At 46.6% G+C, this 21,067-nt stretch overlaps 1 protein-coding gene across 2 annotated transcripts in view; it reads right to left on the bottom strand.

Moving 5' to 3' along the window:
* Positions 1-19,863, bottom strand: part of Dapk2 (death associated protein kinase 2) — a 111,061-nt gene extending 91,198 nt beyond the window's left edge. For both annotated transcript variants that reach the window (XM_032909716.1, XM_032909715.1), the window contains exon 1: positions 19,778-19,863. In XM_032909716.1, coding sequence (XP_032765607.1) covers positions 19,778-19,854 — 77 coding nt within the window. In that variant the 5' untranslated portion in view covers positions 19,855-19,863. The remainder of the gene's footprint in view (positions 1-19,777) is intronic.
* Positions 19,864-21,067: the final 1,204 nt, after the last annotated feature.

Raw genomic sequence — 21,067 nt, 5'->3', positions numbered from 1 at the left:
CCTCCCTACAATCCAGCCCCCATCCTCACCAAGGGCCTTCCCCATACAAACAGTCAGCAAATGAAGGACCTCCAGGCTGACCAAAAGATACCTCAAAAGCGGCCATCTGTCCCATGATTCTTAAAGCCCCACAGTTTAGGCCAACTGGCCTACTAGGGTTGTCCCACTGCTGAGGGCTGACACACCCGGCTCTGCGTTCAGCTGCCACATCTCTGCAGCCCACCCATGTCTTACAGTTGGGCTGCCTCCCCCTCCGCCGGTCCTCAACCCAGATAGGGACACTGCGTACTCATTTGGTAGACTCTCTAGTGCAGAACTGTGAACCATGAGAGGCAGCCCGGCCTGACAGAAGGGGCAAATGTTATGTAGTCTGCTGACCGGCTCTACGGCCTTGGAGAACTGACTGTCCTGGCCCAGGTACCCTGTTCCCTAGAAGGTAGCTGGAGCCTATTCTACCAAATTTTTGGGGGGTTAGTACCAGCACAGAAGGTCCTGCAACAATGCTAGCACGAAATCAGTGGTAATTATTCTGATGCTACTCCCAGCCCTAACCCTCACCCCAGTTCTCCAGTTTCCACGACCTGGGCCCTCCTCCATATCGGCTCCTCCCACCTCTAGCTCTCAAGTAACCACTGCCCAGTGTGCCCAGTCCCCAACCATGTGTCCTGATGGAGGGCAGGCCTGGCAACCAGGAAGTACTCAAAGCCACTGAATGACTATTGACAGAGAAAGCGCAGTCCTGAAATCTGACAGGACTGGAATTCTTTTTCCTACCACATTCCACTTTCATGGTTCCAGACCGGCAGGTAAACACCATGAAATTGAGTTCTGTTACACAGACTTTGTTTTTGGTGTCACGGTGCAAGACACAAAAATACCTGGATGATTCTGAAAGATCCTTCAGACTCTTTGGAAGAAATTTCATTTCCAATTATAAAAGATACTATATAAACCAGGCATGGTGGTGCACACCTTTAATCCCAGCAGCCCTCGGGAGGCAGAGGCAGGCAGATCTCTGTGAGTTCGAGGCCAACCTGGTCTATAGAGTGAGTTCCAGGACACTCTATCTCAAAAAATAAAAAATAAAAAAAATAAAACAAAAACGAATAAAAGATATGCTGTCATTGTTATAGACAGCATAAAGGCCTGGAAAAATGGCTGGTGAACAGCTCTGCCAACCAAGATGCTTGTGGGTAAAAGTGCTTCAGACAAGCCTGAGGATAGACAAGGTGAAGGAAGAGAACTGACTCCTACAAGTTGTCCCCTGACCTCCACATGCACTGTATATGTGTGCAAATAAATAAGTGGAATTTTTAAAAAGCAAATTAGAAAAGCATATTTTCCCCCTCTATGCTTGTGTATTATTTCTCCATGTGACATTCATTTTTTAAACTAACAAATGAATCGGAGAGCCAGCTGGTCACTGACCAGACATGGAAGGCTTTCTCATTCTCTTCTACTCTCTCCACTCCTAAACAACATGTTGGTTGGGGAGAGGAAACTCCCAATTGCATAACTCCATCTCGTGTTATCAGGGGTGGGTGAACTTCTCCCCTCTGAATGAGTTAATGCAGCCATCTCTCCTGTCCACGTTCACACTGCAGAGTCAATATTTACCACGTTGCTAAAACAGGCACTGGTCACAGACATGGTGCCAAGTCACCTTGTCTAATCACAGCGGCTGCAGCAGTCTTGGTGGCACCCGCAGGCTTTACTGTACCACAGGCCACAGCACCAGGGGAGTGGATCTGGACTCTCTGACAGGTGGCTGCTGGCCAGTGAGGATGCCTCACATAAGCTTGACAGGATGGAGTGCTGGGGAGCGCTTCACAAATAGAGGAGCTGAGTCTGATGTGTGCTCAAGAGGCAAGGGCAGGTGGTCTGTATGAGTTCAAGGCCACTCTGGTCTACAGAGCGAGATAGGGAGAGGGGAGGGGACGACTGCTCAGAGGGAAAGGGCCTGCCTAAGCACATGCAGTCCAGAACTAAAGCCAGGACTCTTCCGCTCCTATGTTAACATGTTAACACCGTCTTGTCTCACGGAGTCCATCGACATGGAGGACTAGCTGGGAAGGCAACAGAATATAACTAACTGGAGCTAAAACTTGGGCCAAGGTTTTTGAGAGGATCCATTTCTCACAAGGGTCTTCCCAGAGTGGCCCAGTCTCTTGAAATAATGATTAAGTGATACTATGACACCCTCAGTCCTCCAGCTAGCATTAAATAGTAGTTTGTTAGGTTTTCTTCTTTTTTTAATGTGTGTTATTTAATTATTGGGTATGGTTTTGCACACGTCACAGCATACGTGTCGAAGTCAGAGGATAACTTTCAGGCGTTGTTTCTCTCCTTCTACCACATAGGTCCTGAGGACTGAACTCAGGTCTTCAGGATCAATGGTAAGTGATTATTCAAAGTGACCTCTAGCTGGCCCCTCACTCATATCTGCATTATGCACCAATGATGACAAGATGCCTCCCCAAGGCAACATCTCTCCTGGAAGACTGTCAAGAAATATATCCATTGGGTAATCTAAAGTCTAAGACCTAAAGGAAATACTGACAGAAAGGAAAAACAGGGGGATCATGGTTTGAGGGAGACCTCCAACAACAGGGCTCTGGAACAAGGTCCTTTTCTCAAGGGAAGCAAAAGAAACATGTTAAAAGGAAAGGTGACTTTTTGTGGCACCAAATATGCAAAATGTTTCTATAAAGAAATGGAAACATGGGGTTGGGGATTTAGCTCAGTGGTAGAGCGCTTGCCTAGCAAGCGCAAGGCCCTGGGTTCAGTCCCCAGCTCTGAAAAAAAAGAAGAAAAGAAAAAAAAGGAAGTGGAAACACTAAGGAACCTCGAGTGAGACTTGTCCTCACATCCTGCCTCTGCCACTGACATGACATAGGACCCAAAGGGACAGCACCACATCAAGGACACAGCATATTGTTTGGTAAACTGGTATCTGAATCGAGTTCTTCATTCCAAGTCTATGGCAGATGATCCAGAGAGCACAGCTGAGTCTTTTATTCTTCTAATCCTTGGAAAGCCCAAGAAAGCCCCAACTCTGATCTGGAGTTTCCATAGCAACAGGATTCTTCCTCTTCTTCCTACTCAGATGGGAGCAGGCCCTGCCTACAAAAACAGCCCTCACCAGGACCACACCTTCCTGAGAGAAGGTGCTTCTCGCTGGGTCCAAAGAACCTGGCTCCACCTAGGGTTGAAGAAACAAGTCGGGACAAGGGTCACCAGGCCCACACCAGTGCAAAAAGATGTTGCGATGCAGGATGATCCTGGGACACTGCAAAGCGCACAAGTAAATATTCTAAATAGCCAGAGAATATCAAATAGTTCCACATGCTTGTCCCTTGGCTCTGTCTTACCCTGACAAGAAAACAATAAAGGTCGTGGAGCAGGGCCTTGACGAAATGCCACCCAGGACTGCATCTTTACCTTCTCCCTGGTACAGACACAAATTCATAGCCCTCGGGGGCCCAGCAACGGCTGGACACAGCCTGTGACTGCGACAGCCCATGTGTATTGAACACCTAATGTAAATATACCCAGCTACCTACCAGAAGTACCCAGGACACCATGACTGACGCTTGGGCCCATCTTCAAAGGGTTCACAGTCTAGCTTGGAATGCAGCCTGAACCCTAGAAAGCACGCTGCTTAAGACAGGGATCTACAAAACGAACGCTAGGGGCGATGAATTGGATGGGGCTGGGAAGAGGAACCCATGTGAAGGTCTCCGAAGGAAAGGAGGTATTTATAAAGTATGAGGGCTGAGAGAAGTTAGGAAGAAGACAAGAGGAGGAACAAGAGCAGAGGATCCGCAGAAAAAGAACGGTTCACTAAGAGCCTCGGCGGAGCGGCTGCAGTGAGAACTCTTCCACAATGAATGGGTGAGGCGGTGGGCTAGCCGAGCTACCTCCTTCAGTCTAGCAGTCACTTTCTCCCGACACCGTTTCAGATGCTGTGCAGGACGACATGGCTGAGTCCCCTACCCTGAAAAGAGCAAACTGAAGTAGCAACTGAAAGAAGTACATGCGTCTGAGGCACGTAAAGCGGTTTTTACAAGGGTAACTATCAACTCGCCAGTCAAAATCAACAAGGGCCAGCAAGCCTCGATAGTGCTAGGCATAGCAATCTTGCAGAGACAATGGAGGAGCGGCCCTGCAATTGTGGACAACTTGATAGTCAACATTCTTCCTCTGGCCAATGGTTATTTTCCTCAAAGCATTAGGTTATGCTAGGGAAAATGGCTCACTGCGTAAAAGCACTTGCCAGCCAAGGCGAGACCTGAGCTCAGATCACCAGAACCCACACAGTAGGACATGTCTCCAACCCCAGCATTCCTATAGCTAGATAGGGAGTGGAAACGGGAGACTCCCCAGAGGCTCATGCGCCAGCTAGACTGGTGTGCACAGTGGCAGACGCCACCTCTCAAAAGAGGTGAAGGGTAAAAACCAACATTAGAGGTTGTCCTCTGACCTCCAACGTGTATGCATGCACACACGCACAAATATACACATATGTACATGACCATATGCACATGTTCATGCACACACTTGTGCACACACATTTACATATATATACACACATGCACATATGCATACACACATATACTCATGAACACATACATATATATATACATATACATGTGTGCATGCACATAAACACACACACACACACACACACACACACACACACACAGAGTGGGAAAGAACAGAGCCCAGAAGGCATCCATTGTAAGTAAATTAACATAGCCAAGACAAAGCCAAAATGACAAAGAAACTTCTTTAATGAAGGAAAGGAAAGAATAAACCAACATCCCAGAGAGCCTACTGTGTGTCTCAAGGATCATCTGAAGAACTGACTTTGTACAATTGTGTATTCTACACAGAAGCAAGCACCATCCCAGACTTCTAAATCTCAACTCTTGCATGCATGTTTGTTTGAAATCCGTGGTTCATGTGTGGCCACACATGACAATCGTCATGCTTCAAGTCTCAGCCATAACCTCATAAAGTCCTCAGGAGAGGGCTGGGTTCAAATCTTTAACTGATAAAGTACACATTACACATCACCTTTCTCATCCACACATGAAGAAAACCAAGGGTCTGAGAGTTGAAACAACTTTCCCAGTCTCACACAGGCCACCAGCAGTAATGCACACCCAAGTTCGACCTTTGACCTTAAAGGACCAGTTCTTGACCGCATGCTAGAGATGGAAGTTTAGCTGCCCCGCAGATGTAGCCTAGCAAACTAACTTCCCAGAGGGAAGGGACGCTGGGAACTGTGGAAGAGAGAGGGGCATCCAGAGCCTCTAACCTAGTGCCTGGAGACCTTCCTAACCAGTAGGAAGTCTTATAGGGGCATCACAGACTCCAGGAGAACCCCACATCAGGGGTCACATGAGATGTCAGTCACGACTCCAAACTCAACAATTACTGAGATATCCTGCTTTAAGATGGCTTTTAAATATATATTTATTCTTATGTTATGTGTGTGAGCATATACATATGTACCACCTGTAGAATGTGCTTGGAATCAGATCCTAGAACTGGAGTTACAGATAGTTGTGGGCCACCAGGTGAGTACTAGGAATCAAACCCAGGTCCATTCACTGTAAGAACAGGAAGATGGGCTTTTAAACCTCTTCCTCTCAGGAGTCATTTCAAGGATGGTGCGTGGATGCCTTATCTCCACTCATCTGTCTTCTCTGTTCTCCAGGGCAGAGACTGGGCCTTTGTACTTTTGTTTTCTTATCTGTAAGATGGACACAGTGGCTTTCTACTGTCTGTTCTGTTTGGATTGCTATTGTTGTGGTGATAATGGTGGTGGTGGTATGTGCATGCGTGCGTGCGTGCGTGCGTGAATGCATATGTGTGTGTGTGCATGTGTGTGTGTGTGCGTGTGTGTGTACATGCGTGCGTGCGTGAATGCATATGTGTGTGTGTGTGTGTGTGTGTGTGTGTGTGTGTGTGTGTGTGCAGGCCAGACACCAACACTGAGTCCTGCTCCTCGGGGGCCATCCACCTTGCACGACAAGGACTTTATTGACAACCATCTGAGAACTGGCTTTGTTTTGGGGGAAAATTTCAACACACCTTTGAATCTACAAAAGAAGTCAATGGCTATGGTGGCACATGCCTGTAATCACAGTAGGTAGAAAACAGAGGCAGGAGAATCATGAATCTAAGGCCAGTCAGGACTACACTGTGAAACCCTGACTCAAAAATAAAAGACAAACCAGAAACAGAAAACAAAAAAGGAAAAGATTCAATGTTCACCCAGGGAGAGGCTATCTAAACACTGTCCAACTGCCCAACTGTGGAAGGATGGACCACCTCTCTTGGGCGGTAAGTACAAGAAAAGCCAATGGCAGCGTGGCAGAGTGCACAAGTCACGTGATCAGAGATGTCTGTCATCCCACTGGGAGACACGGTCTTCTCTGTGCAGAATTTCCTCTCAGCACCTCTGATGATGGCATGGAACTCAGTTGACCCTGCAGTCCTCTCAGAGATGAGGGGCAGATACAGATTGGGCCCTTGGTCCCTGCTGGGTTAGGTCACAGAGAAAGGGTAGCCTTGTGTACAGCAAGGTGGTCCCCCAGCTCTGAGAGCCTGGCTGTGGAGGAGGAAGCACTCTCTGGGGGCCTTGGAAGGGTTAGGTCAGGTAATCGGATTTCCTGGTAGTGTGGAACGGAATGTTCTTTAAAGGGAAAAAAAGGTTGTTTTTATTTTATGTGTATGTATAAATGCCTGTGTTCGCATGTATGTACCATGTGCATGCCTGATGCATGTGGAAGCCAGAAGAAGGTGTCTGATTCCCTGGAACTGGAGTTAAAGGCCCACTGTCTGGGCACTGGGAACCAAACCCAGGTTCTCTGCAAGCCTACAAGGACTCAACTGCTGAGCCACCTCTCCAAACGCCGCCCCCCCCCCACACACACACATCACCTCAGCCACCATCACCTAGGCCACCATCACCACTGCCAATGCTGCTGCTACCACCACTATTTCTGAGAAAGGGACTCACTGTGTAGCTCTGGCTGGCTTGAAACTCATTGTGTTGACCAAGCTGGCCTCAAACTCAAGAGAGCTGCCTGCCTCTGCCTACCAAGTGCTGGGATTAAAGGTGTGTGCTACCAGGCCAGGAATATTCATTTTTATTTGGACATTGAATCTTAAAGGGTGGAGATCCCAAAAGGACAGAAAACACAGAGGACTCATATTGTACAGGTGGGGTTTTGACAGCCCTGTGAGTCAGTGGCCGTTTCAGGACAAATAAACACAGCCTATGAGAAAAGAGTCAATCTGTTCACACCAAACATTTCACAACGCCTGAGCCAGGATCGTGTGTGCACTTGGTGACTCCAGAGTTCAAGACTTGTGCTGCTAGGATGGGCCCTTTGGGGTCTGGCCCTGGGCTGTCCTCCAGAGTGGGTCTCAGTTGCTCTCACCCCCTTGTTTGTCTCTCAGCACAGACACCTCCAAAGCACAGACTGGTGAGAATGCCACGCTAACCAGAAAGAACCACAGCAACCATGGTCTCCTCTCTGCTTGTAGTTTCACCCTGAAGTGCTAAGCATAAGTGACCTAAAGACAGAGGTCATTTTGTCACACTCCAGGCCCTGTGACCAGCCTACTACAGTCCAGCAGCTCAGGACTCAAGATTAGAATATCAGAGCCTCAGGTTAGATGCTGTCATAGCGGTATGACGGGAAGACATCCCAGCCATGAAATGGACAAGGGGACTCTCAGCACCCTTGAGCCCTGAGAGTCTGGGGGCCTGTATGGGTTGGTGAGGGGGAGCAAGGGAGCAGGGGGGTTGGGGGCCTAGGAGCCCGGGGGCCTCTTCCCCTTTCACTAAGACCTATTTATACCCTGGTTCCTTCTCCTCCTTGAGAGTCCACTTTAAGGAGTTCTACTGTGTAAACAGTCAGCTCTCCTGAAGAGGAACAGAAGCAGGCACATTTTTCTCAGCAAAGGGCCAAATGGTAAATATTTGAGGGACTGGAGACCAAAAAGCAAGATCCACACGGTTATCTGGGTATTATATAACATGGGAAAAAGCAAAATTTCTGCATGTTTTGAAGTGTTGTAATTCAACATATACTAAATAACTGAAGATTTTTAAAAAATAATGTTGATCCTCAAACAGATATGGGAGTACAGACACCATTTTTCTTGCTTAGGGTTCCTAGGCTAGAGTTCCCTACTATCAAATATACTAGAAAAGTTCACTTGTAAAACCTATCCTAGCTGGGCATAGCAGCCCATATCTTTGACCCCAAGCTCATAAGAGGCAGTAAAAGGCTTTATCACACACACACACACACACACACACACACACACACACACACACACACACAATTTTGTTTTTATTTTAAAAACCAAAACAAAACAACCAATCCTAACTCCTTAGTCAGGGTTTCTATTGCTGTGATGAACACCGTGACCAAAAAGCAAGTTGGGAGGGAGACATAACAACAGAATCAGAGGAAATTCAAAAAATCATCAGATCCTACTACAAAAGCCTATATTCAACAAAACTTGAAAAATCTGTAGGAAATGGACAGTTTCCCAGACAGATACCAGGTACCAAAGTTAAATCAGGAACAGATAAACCATCTAAACAGCCCCATAATTCCTAAAGAAATAAAAGCAGTTATTAAAAGTCTCCCAACCAAAAAGAGCCCAGGTCCAGATGGGTTCAGTGCAGAATTCTATCAGACCTTCATAGAAGACCTCATACCAAAACTATCCAAACTGTTCCACAAAATTGAAACAGATGGAGCGCTATCAAATTCCTTCTATGAAGCCACAATTACTCTTATACCTAAACCACACAAAGACCCAACAAAGAAAGAGAACTTCAGACCAATTTCCCTTATGAATATCGACACAAAAATACTCAATAAAATTCTTGCAAACCAAATCCAAGAACACATCAAAACAATCATCCATCATGATCAAGTAAGCTTCATTCCAGGTATGCAGAGATGGTTTAATATATGGAAAACCATCAACGTAATCCATTATATAAACAAACTGAAAGATAAAAACCACATGATCATTTCATTAGATGCTGAGAAAGCATTTGACAAAATTCAACACCCCTTCTATTTGCAGATGATATGATAGTATATTTAAGTGATCCCAAAAGTTCCACCAGAGAACTACTAAACCTGAAAAACACCTTCAGCAAAGTGGCTGGGTATAAAATTAACTCAAATAAATCAGTAGCTTTCCTCTATACAAAAGAGAAACAAGCTGAGAAAGAAATTAGGGAAACGACACCCTTCATTATAGTCCCAAATAATATAAAATACCTCGGTGTGACTTTAACCAAGCAAGTGAAAGATCTGTATGATAAGAACTTCAAGACTCTGAAGAAAGAAATTGAGGAAGATCTCAGAAGATGGAAAGATCTTCCATGCTCATGGATTGGCAGGATTAATATAGTAAAAATGGCCATTTTACCAAAAGCCATCCTCAGATTCAATGCAATCCCCATCAAAATTCCAATCCAATTCTTCATAGAGTTAGACAGAACAATTTGCAAATTCATCTGGAATAACAAAAAACCCAGGATAGCTAAAACTATCCTCAACAATAAAAGGACTTCCAGGGGAATCACTATCCCTGAATTCAAGCAGTATTACAGAGCAATAGTGATAAAAACTGTACAGAGACAGGCAGATAGACCAGTGGAATAGAATTGAAGACCCAGAAATGAACCCACACACCTATGGTCACTTGATATTTGACAAAGGAGCCAAAACCATCCAATGGAAAAAAGATAGCATTTTCAGCAAATGGTGCTGGTTCAACTGGAGGTCAGCATGTAGAAGAATGCAAATTGATCCATTCTTATCACCCTGTACAAAGCTTAAGTCCAAGTGGATCAAGGACCTCCACATCAAACCAGATACACTCAAACTAATAGAAGAAAATGTGGGGAGGAATCTCGAACACATGGGCACTGGAGAAAATTTCCTTAACAAAACACCAATGGCTTATGCTCTAAGATCAAGAATTGACAAATGGGATCTCATAAAACTACAAAGCTTCTGTAAGGCAAAGGACACTGTTGTTAGGACAAAATGGCAACCAACAGATTGGGAAAAGATCTTTACCAATCTTACAATTGATAGAGGGCTTATATCTAAAATATACAAAGAACTCACGAAGTTAGACTGCAGGGAGACAAATAACCCTATTAAAAAATGGGGTTCAGAACTAAACAAAGAATTCACAGCTGAGGAATATCGAATAGGTGAGAAGCACCTAAAGAAATGTTCAACATCTTTAGTCATAAGGGAAATGCAAATCAAAACAACCCTGAGATTCCACTTCAAACCAGTCAGAATGGCTAAGATCAAAAACTCCGGCGACAGCAGATGCTGGTGAGGATGTGGAGAAAGAGGAACACTCCTCCATTGTTGGTGGGATTGCAGACTGGTACAACCATTCTGGAAATCAGTCTGGAGGTTCCTCAGAAAGTTGGACATTGAACTACCTGAGGACCCAGCTATATCTCTCTTGGGCATATAACCAAAAGATGCTCCAACATATAACAAAGACACGTGCTCCACTATGTTCATAGCAGCCTTATTTCTAATAGCAAGAAGCTGGAAAGAACCCAGATGCCCTTCAACAGAGGAATGGATACAGAAAATGTGGTACATCTACACAATGGAATACTACTCAGCTATCAAAAACAATGACTTTATGAAATCCATAGGCAAATGGATGGAACTGGAAAATATCATCCTGAGTGAGGTAACCCAATTACAGAAAAACACACATGGTATGCACTCATTGATAAGTGGATATTAGCCCAAATGCTCGAATTACCCTAGATGCACAGAGCACATGAAACTCAAGAAGGATGACCAAAATGTGGATGCTTCACTCCTTCTTTAAAAGGGGAACAAGAATACCCTTGGGAGGGAATAGGGAGGCAAAGTTTAGAACAGAGGCTGAAGGATCGCCCATTCAGAGCCTGCCCCACATGTGGCCCATACATATAAAGCCACAAACTAGATAAGATAGATGAAGCAAAGAAGTGCAGGCTGACAGGAACCGGATGTAGATCTCTCCTGAGAGACACAGCCAGAATATGGCAAATACATAGGCCAATGCCAGCAGCAAACCACGGAACTGAGAACGGGACCCCTGTTGAAGGAATCAGAGAAAGGACTGAAAGAGCTGAAGGGGCTTGAGACCCCATATGAACAACAATGCCAAGCAACCAGAGCTTCCAGGGACTAAGCCACTACCCAAAGACTGTACATGGACTGACCCTGGACTCCAACCTCATAGGTAGCAATGAATAGCCTAGTAAGAGCACCAGTGGAAGGGGAAGCCCTTGGTCCTGCCAGGGCTGGAACCCCAGTGAAAAGGATTGTTGGGAGGAGGGCGGTAATGGGGGGAGGATGGGAAGGGGAACACCTATATAGAAGGGGAGAGGGAAGGGTTAGGGGGATATTGGCCTGGAAACCGGGAAAGGGAATAACATTTAAAATGTAAATAAGAAAAACCCAAGTTAATAAAGATGGAAAAGAAAAAGAAAAAAAAAGCAAGTTGGGGAGGAAAGTGGTTAATTCAGCTTACACTTCCACATTGACATTCCTCACCAGAAGTCAGGACAGAAACTCAAGCAGGGCAGGAACCTGGAGGCAGGAGCTGATGCAGAGGCCATGGAGGGGCGCTGCTGACTGGCTTGCTTCCCCTGGCCTGCTCTGCCTGCTTTCTTATAGAACCCAGGACCACCAGCCCAAGGATGGCACTCCCCACAGCGGGCTGGGCCCTCCCCCAAAGATCCCAGACTAGCCTTGAACTTGCTATTATAGCAAATAGTAGGATGAGAACATGCCTTACAGCGGGGTCTCAGGGAGGCATTCCCTCAGCCGAGACGCCTTCCTCTCTGATGACTCTAGCTGTGTCCCACTGACACACAAACCCAGCCTGTCCGCCTGACGAGCTCCAGGGTCTGTCTCTCACAGGTCAACTCAGATTTTTCATGCAGTTTTCTGTCCCCTGGACTAGGCAACGTGGAATAAAGTCCTTAGGTTCGAAAGTCTACACTGAGGCTGGGCAATGTGACGAGGCTGTGGCTGTCCCTCGGGGGACACCCTGGGTGTCAAGCCTGGCAGCAGAACTCACTACACTGCATAGGAGTCCTGGGTGCTCTACTCCAGATGAGGTGATGGGGAGGCCCAGAGCCCCAGCTCTGGTTTCCCTAGCAACAGGGAGAATGAGAGCTCGCTCCTGTTTCCTTTTGAAAGCACCCCTATCTCAAACACCCACTCTCCCAACGGCAGTCTTCATGCCTCCAAGCAGAACCCTGGGACTAGCGTTCTGGGTGCCCCAGGACTATGCATCCTTTCTACAACGGAAAGAGGGAGCACCACCCATCTGTGCCAAGATCTGCCCTCGGCCCCGCTAGCCTGGGTCAGTGGAGTGCCTTGTTTCCATCATATTGTGAAACGGAGCGTATTGTGTGTGCCCCACCTTCCTGCTGTGGCTAGAACTTCACCTCATCCATGAAATGAGACAGAAATACTGTAGACGGAAAAGTAAAGAAACAAAGACAATAAAGGCTAGGATTAAGGGGAAAGTAAACGAGATTTTTACTACTTGAAATTCCCAATGGAAAAATCTTAACATACCACACAAACACACACACACACACACACACACACACACACACACACACACACACACACACACACCAATACCAAGGAGTGAGTGTTGGCAAGGCCACAAGAAATGCACACTTGCTGGAGACGCACTGCTTAGTATTTCTCCATTCAACGCTTAAGCAAATCAGCCATAACTCTCGCCTCGGTATGCCACCTCTGGGAACATACCCAACAGAAATAATGCCAAGAGAGGACTCTGAACAAGTGAATTCACAGAAGCACTCTTATCAGCACTTTTTTAAAAACCCAGAAGTGTTAATTGATAATGTTTAAGGAGGAGAACAGGATGAAGTTAACCGATCTATACTTCCTTTTTAAAAGGCCATTTTTTTTAAAATACCATTATCACACAGGGCACCGTTCAAGATTAAAGATGGCTACAGAGCAGTGACAACGGAATACTACACCACACAATCCTGTACTGGGTAAAGTAGGGAGAAAAAACTACAAGGAACACTAGTGGCGGTGTCAGGGCTCCGTGTGTAGGGTGCTTGCCTAACATACACAGAGCTGCAGGCTCCATCCCCAGCACCACAGAAACCAGGCACGCACTGCTAACCTACCGCTTAGGAAGGAATGGACGCAGAAGGATTGCAAAGTCAAGGTCATCCTCAGCTGTAATAGCAAGTTCAAGACTAGCCTGGGATATATGAGATCCTGTCTCAAGGGGGGAAAACAAAATAAAACAAAACAAACAAAAAAAAACCCCCAAAATACTAAAGGCTAGGAGAGTCAGGCCCTAGATATCCCAGTGTTTAGCATCTTTTTATCCCCTTTTTTTACAGGTGACATGTACCTGTAACCCCAGCACCAGGAGACAGAAGCAGGAGTGCCAGTCGGAGACCAACCTGAGTTATACAGCAAATTTGCAGCAAACCTGGGCTACATAGTGATATAGTCTATCAACATCCTTACACAAAACACACACACACACACACACACACACACACACACACACACACACACACAAATGTTGATATACTTAGAATAAAAGTGACTGCTTATAGTGTTAAATGTCCTGGTGATGAAAGAGAAGGTCTGTGTCCTTAGGAAATACATAATAAAGTATCATGAGATGAAGAGGCATTGTGTCTGCAACCACTTTCAAATGTCTCAGAGACAATGATGGACAGAAACACCCACAGCCTCGGGGGATAAAAAGAAAGAAGACAGACAGAGAAGGAAGAAAGGGGATAAAAAGATGCTAAACGCTGGGATATCTAGGGCCAGCAAGATGACTCAGGCAGTAAAGGCACTTATCCCCAAGCCTGATGACCTGAGCTCAATCCCTGAGACCCACCAGGTGGAAGGAGAGAGTCTCCTTCCACAAGTTGTCCTCTGACTTCCGTACATAGACACTCTGTGGCCTGGGACACCCTCCATCCCACACTCACATGCACAGATACATAGATAGATAGATAGATAGATAGATAGATAGATAGATAGATAGATAGATAGATAGATAGATAGATAGATAGATAGATAAGTGCTAGAGAGATGGCTCAGTGGTTAAGAGCACTTGCTGGTTCCCAGCACCTACAATGGGCAGCTAGCACACAATTGCCTATAACTCCAATTCCAGGAGATCGATCTGATGCCCCCTTTGGTCTCCATAGGTACACACATACACATACACATGCACACGCACACGCACACGTGCACGCACGCACACACACACACACACACACACACACACACACACACATCTACATGCTGGCAAGAAATGAATAGCAAATAAAGGACATCTATAAATCCTGGGGAGATGATGGCATCAATGACCCCTAAGAGAGTCTCTCAACCCTTAGGTACTCACAGTGTAAACTGAGCTCCGCAGGACCCACCCATCAATCAGAACAATTTGCATGTATGCTAAGCTTCCCACTGACTAAAGCGGGCTCCATGCTGCCACTTTGTTTGAGTGGCTTTGTGCTTTGTTTTCCTTACAATGGGTGATGAACAGACCCCCTCCCTCATCCAGGATCTCTGTCATCCAGGGCTCTCTGCAGGCAGCTGGGGTTTTTCACCCTTGTCTGCCCAAGCCCAGGCCTACCACTCCTGAGTCCTGACACAATCCTCTCTTTAAGGATCCCTCATCACCAGCTCTGGGACTCAATCATGAGAACGCACCCCTCCCAAAGCGGTAGGTTCCTCATCTGAACTCCTGGTACACGTTTTCAGGGTTCATTTCATTTGCTTTTCAGAGTATTCCTGGGCCCAAGTTGAGCTTCAAGCTCAACAAAAACTGACCCCTAACTCTCCTGTGCTGTGACAATGTCCAATAGACAATAGGTACCTGAGACATAGCCTAAAGCACACATGGAAACCCTAACATCTACATGCATACACGGACACACACACACACACACACACACACACACACACACACACACACACCTTATAGAAGTCACTGGTTTATAGTCTAGGACACATCTACATGCACACACAGACACACACACACACACACACATACACACCCTATAGAAGTCACTAGTATATAGTCTAGAAAACATCTACATGCACACACAGACACACACACACATGCACACACATGCACACACACACGCACACATGCTCACCTAATAGAAGCTGCTGGCTTATAGTCTAGGGCACAACTATAGCCTAGAAGGCTTCCTTGAGGCCAACACCAAGCATGTCTACACTGAGCTGGTGAACTCATGTGTACACTCATACACAAATGAATCTATAAAGAACATGACCTTCCCAAAAGTGACAGGCCTAGAATTGAGTCCTGGTTGTCCTCATCAGACTGCATGACCATAAATATATATCTTTACTTCTCTTGTTTGCCCCAGCTGTCAAATGAGAACACTGAGTCCCCTTGTATTGAGCCTTGACATGAGCCAGTCACTTCACATTCTCAGAGGCAGGAAATACCAGCGCAAAAGTCCCAGATCAGGGTGAGGAACAGGGCTCTGCCTAGAGAAAGTCCCTGGTTTTCAACCTGGACTTTCTCTGAGGTTTGTCGTCTTCACTTCACTTCTGTTCCCTCAGTGCTTCAGGGCTGAGCTTCCTCATGTGCTGGATTGGAACTGTCTCTGTATCGCACGGTGGTATGAGAATTAAACACAGGGCCACCAAGATGGCTCAGTGCAGAAAGCTGCCTGCCCCCTAGCCTGACGACCCAAGTTCAGTCTCCAGGCCCCACACGATGAAGGAGAGAATCAACTCCCACATACCCAGAAAAAAAATGTAATTAACTAATTAAAGGAATTAAATACAGTCGGACTGGAGAGATGACTTCAGGTTGAGATTGTGTACTGATATTGCAGAAGACCTGAGTTCGGTACCCAGTACTGACAAGCTCACACACTCTTGTAACTCCAGCTGTAGGGATCTGGTGCTTCTGGTCTTCATAGCATTTGCATGCATGTACACATACCCACAATCTCACACACACACAAATAAACAAACAGGTAAATCTTTTTTAACAAAGAGTCGGTGATGAGTACTCCGTGGAGGGAGGTGTTTTGTGTCCTGTGTTCCCTTCTATCTCAATTCCAGGGCTTATGAGAGCAGGGTGTGACAGAGGCCGTCCACTTCACGTTTAACTCAAAGCACCTTCCAGATAGCTCTGCGTTTAATTATAGGTGTCAGTGGGTGCTGAGAACCCACCAAGTGTAAAAGGACAGGGACGAACACCACAGTGGGCGTGGAGACCCATGGCTGAAGTACCCAGAAGCCCGGGGGTGTTAGAAGAAAAGCTAATTAATTCTTTAGGAAGGGTATGGGATAGGGTGGGATGGAGGGGGTTATAGTAAGCTATTGAGAGGATAGCAACTAATTTGGATCTCAATTAAAAAGTATAATTTTTTCAATGTGTGGGTGTTTTGCATGCATGTATGTCTGTGTATCATAGGCACGCCTAGGGCCATGGAGGCCAGAAGATAGCAGATTCCCTGGAATCTGATTCCAGACATAGTGAGCTACCTTATGGTGCTGGGAATTGAACTCAGGTCTTTTAAAAGGACAGCCAGTACTCTTAACCTCTGAGCCATCTCTCCAGCCCCCTAAAAGTAACATTTTTAACAATGGGGGAATGGCAAGGGCAGAAACAGCCACAGAAGGTGCGTGGCCTTAGTTTCAGTGTGGTCTGATACCTGAGATAGGAAACTAGATGTTACCTGACATCAAAGAGCCCAACACAAATGCGTGGTAGCCCTAATCTCACACCCGGCCTCTCCCTGAGCCGCCGGCCCCTCCTTGCTGTTTGGGCCTCCTTAGCTCTTAGAGGAATGTGAACACCATGCACAAGTAGACACAAAAGGGGAGGGGTGTGTACAAGAGTGAGAAACACCCTTGGCAAGTTAGAAGAAAGGGTCAGAAAGAAAACTAGCTGATGATTTAATATGGCTGTGCTGCTGTTGTTGTGGGGTTTTTGTTTTGTTTGCCTTTGTTTGTTTGTTTGTTTTAAGACAGGGTCTTACCAGGTAGCTGTGGTTTCCAACACACAGATCCCCCTTCTGCTACTTCTCAAGCATGGAGACTGGGGTGTATGTCATACACCTGGCTGTTTGTTTTGAGACACAGAGGTTTATTGTGTTGCTAGCTTTGGTCCCAAACACCTACTCTCAAAGCCAAACAGAAAAGGGAAAAGGAACCAACTCCCCTACCTGACATTCTCTCCCGTTCCCCAGAAGCATTCAAATAAAGGAAAATGGTTTTGGGTTTGTGGGTCTTTGGTCACTAACCCCTACCTCATTCCATCACACATGCACTTTGTGACGTAGGACAAGCCACCAGTCTTCGCTTCATATAAAACTACGGGTTAAATGAGATTCTCTTTGTGAGCCTGGCTCTGGTCAGTATCCTCCTGTTCTTCCCCACTGATAGTTAGGAAGGCCAAACTAGCATTTCTCTAAACACTCTAGAAACAGCAGACAACCTCCAGCATCGTGAGCAGGCCAGAGCCAAAGTGTGTACAGCCAAGAATCTACACTCAGCATGGACGCCAGAGCTTGGAGCAGCCCATCTTAAATATATCTCCCATTCTTCATCCTCAAAGCACCCTGTCCCTTCCCTTCATATCTGACCTGACCATGACTCATTCGCTGTAAATCCTCTGGTTTGGTGCCTCTCTGCATCAATAAATCACAGGCTGCAAGAAGACAGGACACCTGTTTTACTTACTACCGCTTTCAGCCATGCCTGGGACACAGTAGGTCCTCACATCAGAATCCTGGGCTGGGTATCCCCAGCACCTCCTACCTTACCAAAAAACTATGTGGCTGTCCTCAAAGTAGCTCTAATTCCAATCCGTTCGATAGCCCCCTGCAGGACCCTTCTCAACCCTGAACCTCAGTTACAACTGTCAAATAAGGATCCTGGAAGGGAGGATTTGTGGTGGCCTTTCTAGCTCATGAACCCCTTCTGGTCAAGTCCTAGCGTGTTTGACCACTCCACAGGTCCCAGCCTCTGTCAACTCTACCAATCTTTGAGGATGGAGAGCCCTAGGCTGTGAGGCACATGCAGCCTCTACACCTGCAACAAGAGAGCGCCTGAGGCTTTATTGTCTCCCATTTGTAACAGCTCATGTCCAAAGTGGGGAACACCCTTTGGATCCTTCTCCAGGGCCCTTGACCAGCCAACTTCTCAGTTTCTCTGCCCCTCAGACATCAGTCCAGTCCCACTCTTGCCTTGTTGTCAATCAAGCCCCTACCAGGCTGGAGTTCCAGGAGGGACACGCGCACAATTCCTTGCACATCACTGTACCCATGGCACAGAACACAGGCAAAGGCAAGAACACCAACTCAAACACCTTTGGCGGTTCCCTGCCAGGAGACGCTGTTTCCTGTGCTGGAGGGAGTAGGGGCAGAAGGGCCTGCAGCAAAGAGACCCCGCTTTTTCATTCAGAGGCAGGCTCCAGAAGAGCACCCCAAGCCTCTACCTCTATCCTCCTTGTACCTCTTTTCTAGGTCCAAGATCAACAACAGAAAGCTGAGGGACCCTCGAAGTCTGACGACATTTGCTCCCCACCTAACCAGCCTGCTAGGTGGGTTACTCCCTAACCCATGCCCCCCACTGCCTCTCATCTTGGAATCAGGCTCCCTGAGGCCTTATACTGTTTGCCTTTAAAACAAGGGATATAAGAATTAGTGCTAGATCAACAGTTTTAAAGAAGACGGAACACTTCCTGTTTTACCTGACCTGTCTCACACACACCCTAAACAACCTGTGGTTTTCCTCGGCTCGGGGTGTGAAGGGCTGATGAGATGGCGTGCCCTGAGAAACACATGTGAGTGTGCAAGAACCCTGCTCACACGAGAAAGCAGGACGGGTGTGCAGGGACAGACCGGACAGGTCCTTCAGCAACTTTGAGGAACCCCTTTAAACCCTGGTCTACCGTCTCCCACCTGTAAGACCAGAGTGAAAATAACTTCCATCCCCACATGGTTTTGAGGCCAGAACTTCAGGACTGGTGTCTCGTAACCACTAAATTACCATCTAAATATCAACCATTCTTAGAAATGGAAGTCCAGAGGGAAGCTTCAGAGAAAGCCAGTCTCCCCCTTTACAAAATAGTGACTTTGAGAGGACGAGGGTTAGTTAGCACAGCCCTACTCTGGGCTGAGCGAACATAACTCAGATCCCAGAAACTTCCCGACGAGGCGAGGCTGGCGTGGCCGTTACTCAATACAAATCCCTTTTCCCAGGGGATTACTTCACCTCCCATTCAGGCTCCTAAAAAGAAACTCCTGGGAAACCCTGGAGGATCCCAACAGGAGACCAAGAACAAAAGCAACAGGTCAGATGTCCGGCCAGCCTGGAGAGGGGGCTTTGTGGGGGGAAAAAGTGTCAGATACACGAAGATATCCCTTAGAGGTCAGTTAGAGTACAGAGAAAACAGCCCCCAGCCGTGCACCTCTGCTGCTGTTGTGACGCTATTTCCAGAGACACAAGATCTGCAGAGTCACCCGTGAGGATGAATAAACCTCGGGCCTGTTTTGCAAGCCTTCCAACGGCCCTGTGACAAGCCCAGCTTTACAACACCAATCAGCCAGGAGGAGTGTGTCTGTCCATCTATGCCCTCCACCTCTCACGCAGTCTCTTACCTGCCCAGCTCCTCTCCGATGTCATAGAAGTCCTCCACCTTCTGCTGTTTGAATGTCTCCATATTTGGACTCCTCATTGAGGCCTAGACCACGCAATCCTGAAATGAAAAGAAACCTAAGCTTAGGGTAGCCACACAAACGAACACAAGCCTAAGAGTCTGAGTCTGGAAAGCAACCGACTGCAAAGCAGCAAACAGCCTAAGCCCACAACCTTGGTTCCTTAAGAATGGGTCTGCGTGAGCTTCTCACCTGTGGCTGAGACGGTATCCAGTGGTTCTCAACCTGTGGGTCCCGACCCCTTTGGGAGTCATATATCTGATATCTTGCATATCAGACACTTACATTATGATTCATAACAGTAGCAAAATTACAATTATGAAGAAGCAACATAACATGAGGAATTGTATTAAAGGGTCATGGCACTAGGAAAGGTTAAGAACCACTAATAGATAGTGTCCTGGCTAGTTTTCAACTTGACACAAGCTCAAGTCATATGAAAAGAGAGAACCTCAATTGGGAAAATGCCTCCATACGACCAGGCATTTTTCTAGTTCGTGATCGACAGCGAAGGGCCCAGCTCATTGTGGGTGGAGTCATCCCTGGCCTGGTGATCCTGGATTCTACAAGAAAGCAGGCTGAGCAAGCCATGATGAGCAATTCAGTAAGCAGCACTCCTCCATGGCCTCTGCATCAGCTGCTGTCTTCAGGATCCTGCCCTGTTCTTGTCCTGACTTCCTTCAGTGATGAACAGCAATGTGGACGTGTAAGACAATTAAACCCTTTCCTCTATAAGTTTCTTTGGTCACGGTGTTTCAACAATAGTAACTGTAAGACATATAGGTTTTATTCCTCTCTTAAATTTTATTTTATTAACATTTAGATGTATGTGTTGGCTTCTGGATATAAGCACACAAGTGCAGGTTCCAAGCAGGCCAGGAAATGTTATGAGATGCCCAGGAGCTGGAGTGACAGGCAGTTGTAAACCACCTCATATGTGTTTTGGGAACTCACCCCGGGTCTTCCAGAGGGTGAGAGCTCTTAATTGCCACCTCCCCAAATCTCTTATTTGATTCCTCTTTTAAAAAATTATTTTTTTTTCACACAGGGTCTTGTTATGATCCTCTGCTGGTCTACAATTCATTGGCTGGCCTCAAATTTGCAGTAACTCTCCTGCCTCAGCATCCTCCTTGCTGACATCACAAGCATGTACCACCACACCTGTCTCCTATTTCTGAAGGAAACAGAAAAAGAGCCCTTTCTGCTTTTCCAGATTTGTCTGAAGCAATTCAC

Source organism: Rattus rattus, chromosome 8 (genome assembly GCF_011064425.1).
Source record: "Rattus rattus isolate New Zealand chromosome 8, Rrattus_CSIRO_v1, whole genome shotgun sequence".
In the NCBI taxonomy this organism is placed as follows: Eukaryota; Metazoa; Chordata; class Mammalia; order Rodentia; family Muridae; genus Rattus; species Rattus rattus.
The sequence above is the reverse complement of the archived record's forward strand: the minus strand, read 5'-3'. Positions and strand labels throughout refer to the sequence as shown.